Source organism: Papaver somniferum, chromosome 11, assembly GCF_003573695.1.
Source record: "Papaver somniferum cultivar HN1 chromosome 11, ASM357369v1, whole genome shotgun sequence".
Classification (NCBI taxonomy): Eukaryota; Viridiplantae; Streptophyta; class Magnoliopsida; order Ranunculales; family Papaveraceae; genus Papaver; species Papaver somniferum.
In genome coordinates, this window is record NC_039368.1 from 119258172 (window position 1) to 119272709 (window position 14538).

The 14538-nt window shown below is 34.8% G+C and overlaps 1 protein-coding gene across 1 annotated transcript; it reads right to left on the reverse strand.

The window, feature by feature from the left end:
* Positions 1–1988: 1988 nt before the first annotated feature.
* LOC113325007 lies at positions 1989–11515 on the reverse strand. The gene is made up of 11 exons (XM_026573254.1): positions 11427–11515; positions 11163–11190; positions 11059–11075; positions 7208–7292; positions 4452–4810; positions 4191–4272; positions 3630–3966; positions 3033–3356; positions 2869–2966; positions 2559–2773; positions 1989–2343 (listed from the first exon to the last, which is right to left on the reverse strand). Exons 1-11 carry the CDS (start codon positions 11513–11515, stop codon positions 1989–1991), a joined length of 1989 nt encoding a protein of 662 aa, XP_026429039.1.
* Positions 11516–14538: the final 3023 nt, after the last annotated feature.

The following is a 14538-nucleotide window of genomic DNA, read 5'->3' on the forward strand; positions in this document are numbered from 1 at the left end:
CTTATATTTGTTTGCGCAGCTACAACACATGAAAACCTTTTTAGCCTTGGATTAGATAAAACTCCAAAACCTGCAGGACAGTTACTGGAGGAAGTTGCGAATACAATAAGAGAAAACCAACCAGCATTCATAGAACAACGTGTGATAAGGAATAGAAAAGTTCCAACACAAAATCTGAAGCAGTATGAAAAGAGGTCAAAGAACATTAAAAACACTGTGAATGAAGAAAGAATGGTCGCAGTTCCAGAAGTAGAGGAAGAAAGAATGGCTGAGGAGGCTGAAAAAGGATGTCAAAGGTTCAGAAGTTATCGAAAGGATGGAAGGCGATAAAAAAGAGAAAGTGCTTGAATATTTCAATACTCATTCGAAAACGTAAGTAGCTTGACTCCAAGTAGGCTTGATTCAGTTATTGATTGTTGTATTTTACTACTTGATTATGTTATATTGATTAATAATAGTTTACTTCTTTGTAATGCAGAGACATTGCTTGGATTGAATGCGACGAAGATGGTAATCATATGTTTGATATATCTGGAGAACTAATGCTACAACTTACCGAGAAAGAATCCTTTTTGGAGTCAGAATTCATCGACTTCTACATTAGCAGATTGAGGACAAAGATGAATTCTAACAACAAGTATGAAAAAGCGATATTCCTGTCGCCAAAAGCATACGTAAGTACTTCGATACATTTGAAATCTTATTGCATTTATAATGTGTAATCTGAAGTTACACAACCATTTATAATTTGTAATCTGAAGTTACACATCTTTTTTTTCTAGTGTAAAACCAAAGGCCCTATGTGTAACTTCTATTTACATAATGACTTGTGCATTTGTAAATTTTGATTTAAAATGTGAGTTTTACATTCCAAATGGTTTTTGCAGACCTCTTTCTCAAGGGATTACAATGAGTTCAAGACATTTTGGATTCCAAAGCTTGCGAAGGAGTATGTCAAGTACAAGGATGCAGTCAGACTTTTCGCCCCAATGTGCAACAACAACAAACACTACACACTTATGGAGTATGAATTGAAGATCTCTAAACCTTGGTCCCACATGAACTCGTTAACCGCTAAGGAAGTCAGGTCTGACCACCTTCTGCAAGCCAAGAAATATGCATTTGCAATAACTACAGAACTGTCACTCTACTGTCATCTTGCTCCTGGGATGAATGGAAATACCAAGATGCTCCCTTCGCCACAACAAGGTACAATTCCTGACTGTCTTCCATGTGTATGCAATTACATGAAGATGAGGATGAAGAATAAACCACTTGACAAAAAACTAAACTCAAATATGATGCTATGGTGGACTTCCAAGCTGAACCACATGAGAGGAAGCATGCTATACAAGATTCTTTCGGATCCATCCAGAGATTTGTAAAAAAGCAGTCATTAGGATTAGAAGAAATTCTGTACTCGCAAATATTTTGTTGGCAACAAGTAGATGTTAGACTTGGAAAAAATGTTGTTAGAAACTTTTAAATTGCATCAGTTAGTAGGTTTTAACAGTTCTTGGTTTTGAAAATATTTTTGGATTGAAGTTCTTTGAATTAAAAACTTTTATCTTGTTAGAACTTCTATTACTGTTTGTACATGTTTCATAAAGTATGCCACAGGTTGACCAACTAAAGGTTAAGCAACTTAAAGTTGGAAATCTTAATCTGATGCAGAAGGTGTAACCTGAGTTTACATATGCATTTATGATGTGTAAACTGATGTTACACATGCATTCACAGCAAATGTAACTTCTGGTTACACAATCATATTTTAAATTTCTGCAGTTAGTAGATTTACAAAAAACTTCTATATCTTTGGATTTAAATTCATTGATATAAAAACTTGTTTACTTTTGTCGACTACAAGCTGTTATTAGAATTTTTCTGTTGTTTGCAAAGGTTTCAGAAGTATGCAACAGGTTAAGTAACTTGAAGTTACACATGTTTAAAAATTAAGATCAATACTTGCAGAAATGAACTTCTTCAGCTTAAAAAGCTAGGGGTGTGAACTTCGGAGGATTCTTGCAACTTGCCCTGTTGTGACCAGTTTCCTTGCAATTGCTACAATTAATTTTCCTCTTTGCTTCCTTTTCACCTTTGCTTAAAATCCTTTTGCCTTGGGGTCTACCTGGTTGTCTCTTTATGACAGATGGAGGGTTGATGGTGTTGGATTTGTCAATATCAGCAAGCCTGTTGTAGTTGGGAATTGGTTGGATGGCATGCAAATAAGTCCTCTTATAATAGTCGCTTGTAAAGTACGGTGAAATGAAATCAATTGGTTCACGTTTAACCTTTCGTATCGCTGCAAGAGCATGGGCACAAGGAAAACCTTTCACACTCCACCTTTAAATAGAAAAAACAACCAAAAAACAGATAAATGTACACTCAATAAAACATAATTGCATATGCAGGATGTGTATCTTTCAGTTACACATGCATAAAATGTGTAACTGCCAGTTACATATGCTTATATCTAGTGTAACTAGAACTTACACACCCTGTAAACTTTCAAAAAATCAACATACAATAAAAGAAAAAGAAAAGCATAAGAAAAAAACCTTTGACAGGTGCAGGTAGAGTGTTCTAGATCCACTCTGTGAGTCCTTTCGCTTAAAACTTCAAACACGGTAGGACTAGAAACAATTACTTTCCATGCTAAACCTTCATCTTGTAGAGACTCGAGCCTTCCCTCGTACTCTGGAGTTAAAGGAGTCATCATAGCATCATCAATAACACGACGCTTAGCCATTATTCTCATATTTTTCATCCTAATCTGAAAAGAAAAATAAAAAGAAAACTTATAAATCTCTACAAAGTGACAAAACAAGAAACAAAAGACAAGAAACAAAAAAAAGAACTCGGCAAAACCTGATCAAGAAGAGCAAATGCAGGCATCTTCTTGTGAACCTTAATCCAACTATTGTATGATTCTGCTATTTGGTTAGATGTACGCCCATACCGACAACCTTCAAAAAATGCATTCGCATATGATTCAGGTGGGATGGTTGCAATTTAATCAGCAACCCAATCACAATTCAGATCTCTTATTTTCTGAATGGCCTTGTAATGGTTTTCAGGTGTGAGTGTGTACGTCGCTTCTTGGAAGAGGTCAAGCATAAGAGTGTACCTAGGATCAGATCCGTTGATGGGAAGATTCATCTTCAAATGATAGTAACAGAAGCTATGGAATGACTCTGGATAGTGAAGTGGAACACCTTGTAAGAGTCCCTCATGGCGATCAGAATGAAAGGTAATTAGTCTCCCGTCACCAACAACTTGTAGCAGATTTCTCAAAAACCAATCCGAGTTGTCTATAGTCTCAGAATCACATAGTCCCATAGCAAGAGGAAAAAATCCTACAAATTGTGCAGAAAATGAAGTTAAAATAAGTTGCACAACAACAGAAAAACAAATGTGTAACTTGAAGTTACACATCCTAAAAAACAATGTGTATCTTGAAGTTAAGAGTTACATCCCAAATGTGCACTGAGAGTTACTTAAGAAAATATACCTTTATCACCATTGATGCCACTAGCCGCCATCAAGCATCCTCTGAATCTACCAGTAAGGAAAGTAGCATCCAAATAGACCATTGGACGACAAAACCGGTACCAAGGAGATGAAAATACGTTTGAACTCTTGCTTTCCAGGATTAAGTTGGAAGTCTATCACACTACCAGGGTTGGTGTCCTTTATAGCATTAATATACCACACCAAGTACGAGTATGACTTAACATCGTCACCATAAATGGTCTCATATACCTTCTCCCTACCATGATAGGCTTGATAATACTCCATGTTAATTCCATAGTTGATCTGGAAATCATCTGCAATTTGTCTTGGCTTCTTGTGAGGATTTTTGCGAACTTCTTCCTCAATCAAACTAGACGAGAACCTGGTTGAGTATGTTTGATTCAAATTGCGCCCACCAGCACCACAAGTGTGCTCAGGGTTATAAGCTCTGACCTGAAAAAGTTGATACAAAATACAAATAAATCAACCAAAAACACCAATCTGGTACAAAAAAACATAATGTGTAAACCAAAGTTACACATACTGAAAGAAAAACTACAGTAGAAGCTAAAAACACACCAATCTGGTGCAAAAACATCATGTGTAACCAAAGTTACACATACTGTAACAAAAACATCATGTGACAAAAAAATCAAACAGAACCAAAAGAAAAATACCTGAAACATTTCGTTCCTTTCATCAATAGAAGCTGCATGAAATTTCCAGACGCATTTGCTATCTGCACACTTAGCCGTGAACCTAGAATGCTCATTGTGTGTTACAATTATCTTGAAACCAGTGCGAAGACGGTATTTGGTGTATGGAATCCTGACATCTTTAACTCCTTCCACAAACACATAACCAATCTCGCCGAGGACCTTAGTCCAACCATCCGACAACAACGGTTTTGCAGGCTTGCTCCTATCTTCCAGATATACATTCCAACTACGTGATTGTTTCTTGAAGACATACTGGAACCATTAGAAATAGAAGAAACTGCCCTAGAGCTAGATGATGAGGCCAAATGAGTAACATTTTGCAAGAATATATCAAAACTGGCCTTCTTCTGATTGTTTGTGAGAGAAGCAAGCGCTCGAAGCGAATAATCACAGTCAACCGGAAGATCTTTCCCATCTTCTCGGAAGAAGAATGAAATACCAAGAGGAGTAAACTGCTTCAATTGCCTACAAACTTCGGCTTTAAACTGATCAAGTGTGGTCTCAATACTAACTCGAGTGGTGATGAAATCAGAAAAATAGTGAACAATAGCAAGGGAACTAGAAACAGCCATGACAACCTGACCAAGTAAAAGCGAACACAATTCAATAATAATACACAAAAAAAACACGAACGCAATTCACTCGGGGGCGTTGCCCCCTCGTGAGAAGTATATCATATGTAGCAAGCTAAAAACATTTCAAGAAAAAATTAAACATGCTACAGAACAATATATGTAACTTCAAGTTACACATGTTACAAAAAAGCACGTCTAAACAGATTTGTTGTTATAAAAACAACAAATTCCAGCTAGTAAATTTCTTCTCAGATAACACATGCAATAACAAAATAGCACTTACACATGCAACAACAAAAAAATGCAGTTACAGAACAATAAAACAATATGTGTAACTTGAAGTTACACATTTTATAAAACATAACTAAACCTAGATTTATTGTTCTTGTTCAGATATATTGTTGTTTCTTCATCAAAGCATCTTCTTATAATCAAAAGAATTATAAACGTAATTCAACAAATACTAGATCTCGTGTTCTTCTTATAATCGACAACAAAACTGAAAAATAAAAAAACAAATTCGAAAACAGACAACAACAAGAATCCGTACCTTGTTTTCTGATTGCTCTTCTGAAATGATCTATTTCTTCTTCCTCTTCTTCGTATCAAAAAATTCCAAATCTGAAAAAAAAATAAGAAAAAAAATCATGAAATCGAAATCAATAAGATCTAACAAACAACAGATTCGTACCCATTTGAGCTTCCTATATTCCAGCCTCTCTTATACCACTTCTCAGACTCAAAAAACAACAACAAGAGACAGACATCAATGGAAGATAGAAGTGAAGAAACCGATCAGAAAATGCATCTTCACAATCTCATTGTTGATAAAATCGAACAGAAAAGATAAATCGAACAAACCTATTCGTTGTTCATCAAAGCATCTTCAAAAAATCGTCAGATCTGAAAAAACGATGAATGCAACTCAACCAAATCGATGAATACAGCTCAACGAATTAACAAATATCTTGTTCTTCTTCACGTTTTCTTCCTATCAAACTAATGAATTTCAGTATGAAAACAATCAGACACGAATTCGTCTGAAAAGAAAAATCTGGAAATCTGTCTCCGAACGAGAGCGAATGGAAGAGAAAATTGAAATTCAGTTTGTGGTAGGTATAAAAACGACTATAAATAGTAAAGGTTAATTTTGGTATTTTAAGTTTTATTAAAGGATCCGCTGACGTCAGCAAATCCGGAAAATTTTAAAACCTGGCCCCAAAAATTAAAGTTATGGGCCTAGAAATATCAAAAAGTTTAATTATGGAATTTATAATAATGAATCCATTTGGTGGGCTTGAAAATATATAACCCATTTAGTTGGGTGATTCTAGTATTTTTGAAAATTATGCTCAGGCCCCACTCATGGATAACCCATAATATGAGGCCCTTAATTAAAATTTAGGCCCATAGTTAAATAAAATTTAAATCTAGGCCCAAAATTATTTAATTTAGGCCCGAAATTATTAAAATACAGTGTGAATGTGTAAACAGAAGTTACACATGCATATGGCAAGTGTAACCAAAAGTTACACATCCTTATGACATGTGTAATGCAAAGTTACACTTGTATATATATATGTAGAAAATAAACATCAAAAATAAAACATAAAATAAATACATGTATTACTTTAATATTCATTTACAACAATTTCTTAGCATGTGTAACTAGAATTTACACACACATCTGTCTAGTGTAATTGAGAGTTACATATGTGTCTATCTAGTGTAATTGAGAGTTACACATGCATCTGACTTGTGTATTCAGCGTCAACTCCAGTTCCAGCGAGACCATTACCACATTTAAGCAATTAGCTTTTAAGAAGTTATCTGAAACCTAAAATATAACAACAAACAATCAGTATTTATAAGATTAAAATGAACAGTACATACAAAAATGTATATTCAGTTTCACAAGCATCTGACTAGATGCATATGAATTGTGTAACTGAGAGTTACACATGCATATAACATGTGTAACTAGGAGATACACATGCATCTGGCTTATGTAACTAGGAGTTACACCTGCATATGAAATATGCCATTTATCATGAACTTGCAAGCGTAAGTTACCTAAAGCAAAGTATGTGTAAGTAAAGGTTACACATCTAATTAGCATGTGTAACTAGAAATTACACATCTATTTAGATTGTGTAACTAAAAATGACACATCCATACCAAAACACCATCACTAAGACAAGCAGAATGTAAAGTAGATCCAAATTACAATGTCTAACACATCCATACCAAAACACCACCACTAAGACAAGCATAATGTAAAGTAGATCCAACTTAAAGTGTCTAATACAGCTCTAACATCCATACCAAACCTCTCAACTTCATGCCAAAACACCACCACTAACTCCAAATACAAATTATCCTCCAAATATGATCCAGTACCACCACTGCTTCCTCATCCTCCTCCAAAACCTGCACCTCCACCATCAACACCACCACAACTTGATAACCAATAGCTTCCGGCAAGCTAAACATAAAATGAGTCATCAACATACTCAACAGGAGAAATATATCATATGCAGAAAGCAATAGATACAAATGTGTCTTAAAGATACAAATGCTACAACTATTTACAAATACACATGCAACATGATATATATGTGTAACTTCAAGTTACACATGCTAAAAATAAAACTGGATATATACGTGTAACCTCAAGTTACACATACTGTAACAAAAAACAGCATGACTACATCATCTATTTGAAGTTGTTCTTCTGAAACAACATTGTTTCTTCATCCTCTTCTCAGTATAAAACAAAAAACTCACAAAAAATTCACAAAAAACAAGAGACAAACAGAAAAATAAAAATTCCATGCTAAAAATACAACTGGATATATATGTGTAACCTCAAGTTACACATACTGTAACAAAAAACAACATGACTACATCATCAATTTGAAGGTGTTCTTCTGAAACAACATTGTTTCTTCATCCTCTTCTCAGTATTAAACAAAAAACTCACAAAAAATTCATAAAAAACAAGAAACAAAGAGAAAAATACAAATTCCATGCTAAAAATACAACAGGATATATACGTGTAACCTCAAGTTACACATACTGTAACAAAAAACAGCATGTCTACATCATCAATTTAAAGTTGTTCTTCCAAAACAAGATTGTTTCTTCATCCTCTTCTCGGTATCAAACAAAAAACTCACAAAAAATTCACAAAAAATAAGAAACAAATAGAAAAATACAAATTCCATGCTAAAAATACAACAAGATATATATGTGTAACCTCAAGTCACACATACTGTAACAAAAAAAAAACAGCATGTCTACATCATCAATTTAAAGTTGTTCTTCTGAAACAAGATTTTTTCTTCATCCTTTTCACAGTATCAAACAAAAAACTCACAGTAAATTCATAAAAAACAAAAAACAAACAGAAAAATACAAATTCCATGCTAAAAATACAACAGGATATATATGTGTAACCTCAAGTTACACATACTGTAACAAAAAAACAGCATGTCTACATCATCAATTTAAAGTTGTTCTTCTGAAACAAGATTTTTTCTTCATCCTTTTCTCAGTATCAAACAAAAAACTCACAGTAAATTCATAAAAAACAAAAAACAAACTGAAAAATACAAATTCCATGCTAAAAATACAACAAGATATATATGTGTAACCTCAAGTCACACATACTGTAACAAAAAAAAACAGCATGTCTACATCATCAATTTAAAGTTGTTCTTCTGAAACAAGATTTTTTCTTCATCCTTTTCACAGTATCAAACAAAAAACTCACAGTAAATTCATAAAAAACAAAAAACAAAGAGAAAAATACAAATTCCATGCTAAAAATACAACATGATATATACGTGTAACCTCAAGTTACACATACTGTAACAAAAAACAACATGTCTACATCATCAATTTAAAGTTGTTCTTCCAAAACAAGATTGTTTCTTCATCCTCTTCTCGGTATCAAACAAAAAACTCACAAAAAATTCAAAAAAAATAAGAAACAAATAGAAAAATACAAATTCCATGCTAAAAATACAACTGGATATATATGTGTAACCTCAAGTTACACATACTGTAACAAAAAACAACATGACTACATCATCAATTTGAAGGTGTTCTTCTGAAACAACATTGTTTCTTCATCCTCTTCTCAGTATTAAACAAAAAACTCACAAAAAATTCACAAAAAACAAGAAACAAAGAGAAAAATACAAATTCCATGCTAAAAATACAACAAGATATATACGTGTAACCTCAAGTTACACATACTGTAACAAAAAACAACATGTCTACATCATCAATTTAAAGTTGTTCTTCCAAAACAAGATTGTTTCTTCATCCTCTTCTCGGTATCAAACAAAAAACTCACAAAAAATTCAAAAAAAATAAGAAACAAATAGAAAAATACAAATTCCATGCTAAAAATACAACAAGATATATATGTGTAACCTCAAGTCACACATACTGTAACAAAAAAAAAACAGCATGTCTACATCATCAATTTAAAGTTGTTCTTCTGAAACAAGATTTTTTCTTCATCCTTTTCACAGTATCAAACAAAAAACTCACAGTAAATTCATAAAAAACAAAAAACAAACAGAAAAATACAAATTCCATGCTAAAAATACAACATGATATATATGTGTAACCTCAAGTTACACATACTGTAACAAAAAAACAGCATGTCTACATCATCAATTTAAAGTTGTTCTTCTGAAACAAGATTTTTTCTTTATCCTTTTCTCAGTATCAAACAAAAAACTCACAGTAAATTCATAAAAAACAAAAAATAAACTGAAAAATACAAATTCCATGCTAAAAATACAACATGATATATATGTGTAACCTCAGGTTACACATACTGTAACAAAAATTATCATTCACTAGATTGTTGTAGAATTGAACAACACAATGTTTTAGCCCTTCTTTAATCTCATCAGCATAAGCTACGTAATCTATAGCATTAATAAGATAACGATTCGTTGATATCAAATCTGAAAACAGAATTTCAGTCGAGAATTAAGATAAAGAGATTGATTGATTCTCAATAAAGAAACCTAGCAAATTTTTGTAATATGTTTTCAAGATTTTCATCTAAAAACCAATGTAAAGAGCAGACTATAACAGATGTAAACTCCGGTTACGAGTTCATCAAAGAATATCAGTTGAAATAGTAAAAATGTTTCTAATCAAAGCTGTTTACAAATCTGAAATCAAAAATAAAGATTAAAATCATATTACGAATCTGGAAAAAAAATCCCTGACAGATATATACAATTCATTTTCATTTGACTATTCCTCTGCTGCTCCACAAGAGCTTTGATTTTTTTTCTTCACTGTCCAAGGAGACAAATACAGCGTATGAGAGAGTCTTAACAAACCAAGAAATGAAAGTGAATTGCATTAATAGAGGATGATACTCATACTTAGATTTTTGATGAATTCATGTTGAATCTGCGGATCTATTAATTCGAATCTGTTTCGTGGATTTATTTTTTCTACTGAAACTGATGCTCCTCCTTCTCCTGGTGGTGGATTTGTGATCTCCATCGTCGCCATCAATGACAATAATTTACCCTGATAGAGATAAAGATGAATCTCAGAAACCCTATAAACTATTTTTCTACAGCAGAGAGAGAGATCAAGATGAGAGAGAAAGAAAATAGAAAAATGAAAATGTATTATGATATTACTCTTGAATAAATACTAAAGGGTATTCTTGGTATTATTAAAATTCGTAATAATTAATTATGGGCCAGATCTGAAGAAAATTTGATTCTTTGAGCCTAGCAATATCATTTTCTGAAAGTATGGAGTTGAAAATATATGATCCATTTGGTGGGGCTTCAAAATATTGAACCCATATAATAGGGTGTTTCTAGTATTTTTCACTTTTGAGTTTTCCCAATCAGTTTTTTTGTTCCTTCTCATGGGTCACCCAAATTCAAGGCCAAATACGTAATTTGGCAGAGCCATTCCGACTTAACTCTGACCCAAACGATTTTAATGACCATTTTGGAAATTGTTTGTAGCAGTATGATGCATTTGTAAATCGGGTTTTTAACTGTAGGATCGTTTCTTACATTTCCCATTTTCATACTTCAAAAAGTATAAAAATAGCCGGTATGACGAGGAAACTTCAAACGAAGATCGTTTACTAGAGCAAAAAATTTCATCATTACAAAATGGATATTTTTGGCTTTTTTTGTACTTGGACACCACCATTGCAATTAACGTGACTACTCAACAACAAGTACCTCTTCCCAGATAACCCCTGTAGTATAACCCCAAAAAATACAGACAATGTGGTAGATGATCAAGATACTAAAAATTCCCTCAATATCGTAACAAAATATCAAACCTCTATTTCTTGCACCGTTTCTTCTCTTCTGCCATCCAAATGAACCAGTGCTCAGTAAATCCAATAATGTGCAACAACCCAACAACCCCCTAATGTTATTATTATCAATGACTTTATCTCATGCGTGCTTCTATTTTTGTTTTTCTGTATTTATGATTCTGATATGCCTACTCTCTTTATATGTACTCTGCTCTCTAGTCTCTAGTACTAGCTTCTTATTTCCTTTCCTTCTTTTCTGTTGTTTTTTTCCCTCTTTATATGTACCGCTCTGCAAACTTCAGTTTTGTATCTAGGATGACGAACCACAGGACGCAGTTCACCAAATCCATGCGCAAATTGACACTGGTCCTCATATCGACATACACCTGTTCGTAGTCCAGTCAATTTCGCCCGTACCGGCCGAAATATCGGCGATATTACCGGTACCGTTGGTGGAGCGAAACGGAAACTATAATATCGCGAGACGATTTTATGCTGATAATATCGGCCGATATACACGAAAACGGTACAACCAATTTTCCGATACGTGATAGTTTCGGAACATCAGGGAAATTTAGGATTTCTCTGATATGTAATAAAATCCCTGAATCTCATGATTCTCATCAAATGTCCAGCAGAACAATTATCAGAAACCCTTTTTCGCAACCGAAATAATTCTTCTTCTCAATCTCAATAGCGAGATTCAATTGATGCTCATCAGAACCCCCTAATAACCATTGCCGCCACCGCCACTGATAAATTACCGACCAATTATTCAGAGATGAATGTTTTTGTGCTCATTCAATTAATGTATATTTAATCCAAACTATATAGAGATTAGAGAATCAACAAAATATGGACTATCAGCTTGAATCTAGAATCTAAGATTAAATTCACCTTTTGGATTTTTAAAAAATAAGTTGATTGCATTTCAAAGCAGCGGAATTCCAATTACGGATATATAACAAGATGAAGACTCAATAAACATCCCTTAAAAGATCAATTGCTAAAGTAAACAGCATGATATTTTTAAATCGTTAATGGTAGAGTTGTAACTGAAGACGGTGGGTGGAGCCGCGGAGGTGGTGGTAACTGAAAATAGTTCATCTTATCCCTAGTTTTTACGATGATACACCCTAGCCTAGATTTTCATTAATTTGGAGTACAGACCTTTTCCTATAAGCCATTTGCACTGCCACGTGTATGTGAGATGCCAAAAGCTAAATGATCGATGACACTTCATTCACGATCGTGGAGGCTAAATGAAACATGCTTTAATTTGTGCATTTTGGTATCCTAATATATAGGTTAGTCATTGGTGTAATTAAAAAAGAAAAAAGCTAACAAAATAAAAACGAATTTTGGATTAGACATTGAATTTGCAGCATGTGCCTGGCACATGCAATTTTACTAGTAATATAAAAGTTATAGATATAAATTTGATGTGACATACAAGTGTTTATTATAAAAATTATAGATATAAATATCAGATAATGGTTAAACTCCCATGGAGTCTTCCCTTTCTTTCATCCACTATATAAAACCCAATAATATCCATGAGTATCTCATAGTAATGAGAGAATAATACTAGGAAGGGAAATAACATAAAGAGAGAATCATATCTAAATAATATCTAATCTATTACACCCCCTTAATCGGAGCGGGAGAAGAGCAGACGCTCAGACTAGCACGGAAACGAGTAAACAGCTGTCGTGGAAGGCCCTTGGTAAAAATATCAGCATATTGATTTTCCGAGGGGATGTGCAGTATATGAATATCACCAATACGAACGCGATCACGAACAAAATGTATATCAATCTCCACATGTTTGGTGCGTTGATGTTGAACAGGATCACCAGACATAAAGACGGCACTGACGTTATCACAGTATACAATGGTGGCACGTCGTAGAGGTAGATGAAGCTCAAGAAGTAAGTCGTGAAGCCAAGTAGTCTCTGCAACAGCATTGGCCACTCCCCGATATTCAGCTTCAGCACTTGAGCGAGAGACGGTTGCCCGGCGCTTAGAAGACCAGGAAACTAGGTTGTTACCTAGAAAGATGCAAAATCCAGAACTGGATCGTCGGGAATCCGGACACCCAGCCCAATCAGCGTCAGAATAAGTAGTTAATCCAGTGAGTGTAGTAGCAGACATGAACAAGCCATGATCAAGAGTACCCTGAATATAGCGAAGGATCCTCTTAAGGGCCTGCATGTGAGGCTCCCTAGGGTCATGCATAAATAAACATACCTGCTGAACTGCATAAGAAATGTCCGGTCTAGTGAAAGTGAGAAACTGAAGAGCTCCAGCCAGGCTTCGGTATAAAGTAGGATCCCCGATCACTGGACCGGATGTTGCACTTAGTTTTGAGTTGGTATCAACTGGTGTGGCCACAGGATTACAGTTTGTCATGGATGCACGAGCAATGATGTCCTTCGCGTAAACTGACTGAGACAAGTAGAGGCCTGAAGATGAGCGATTAACAGAAATACCCAAAAAATGATGCAACAGGCCAAGATCAGTCATGGCAAACTCTCGTTTCATCAATGTAATAAATTTGCCAAGGAGATGATCGGTATTTGCTGTTAAAATGATGTCATCAACGTATAAAAGTAAGTATGCCATCTCGGATCCGGATTGGTATACGAAGAGAGAGGGATCACATGTACTACCCCGAAAATCAAAATTGGTAATGAACTTGGAAAATCGCTGAAACCATGCACGAGGGGCCTGCTTTAGACTATAAAGTGAACGACGAAGTCGACATACATAATCAGGATGTTCAGGATCAACAAAACCCGGAGGTTGGTGCATGTAAACTGTCTCAGTCAAATCCTCGTGGAGAAACGCATTCTTGACATCCAGTTGATGTATAGGCCAAGAACGAGACACGACAATAGTAAGCACTGTACGAATAGTCGCTGTTTTGTCAACCGGACTGAACATTTCAAAACAATCAACGCCAATTTGTTGGGACTTACCATTTGCAACTAGGCGTGCCTTGTGACGCTGCAAGGAACCGTCAGCATGAAATTTGTGGCGGAAAATCCACATAGACCAGATAACATGGGCATCGCGTGGTCGGAGAACAAGTTCCCAAGTATTAGTTTTCAACATGGCAGTGTATTCATCTAGCATGGCTGCATTCCAGTTAGGGTCCCTAAGATCATAAAGGTGGGAGCGAGGCAACGAAGAGATCTTATATTTGGACTGAACATGAAGATTGAGTTTGTGATTGGGGCAAAAAATTCCTCTGGAGGCCCGAGTGACCGGAAGAGATGGATGAGGGATGGGTGGAGACGTATCATTGGGAGGATAGACAACAGTGGGAACTGGAGAAACTGACCTAGGGGAGGTAGATGGATTGGAGATTGTAGGATGTTCAGTTGAAGTAGTA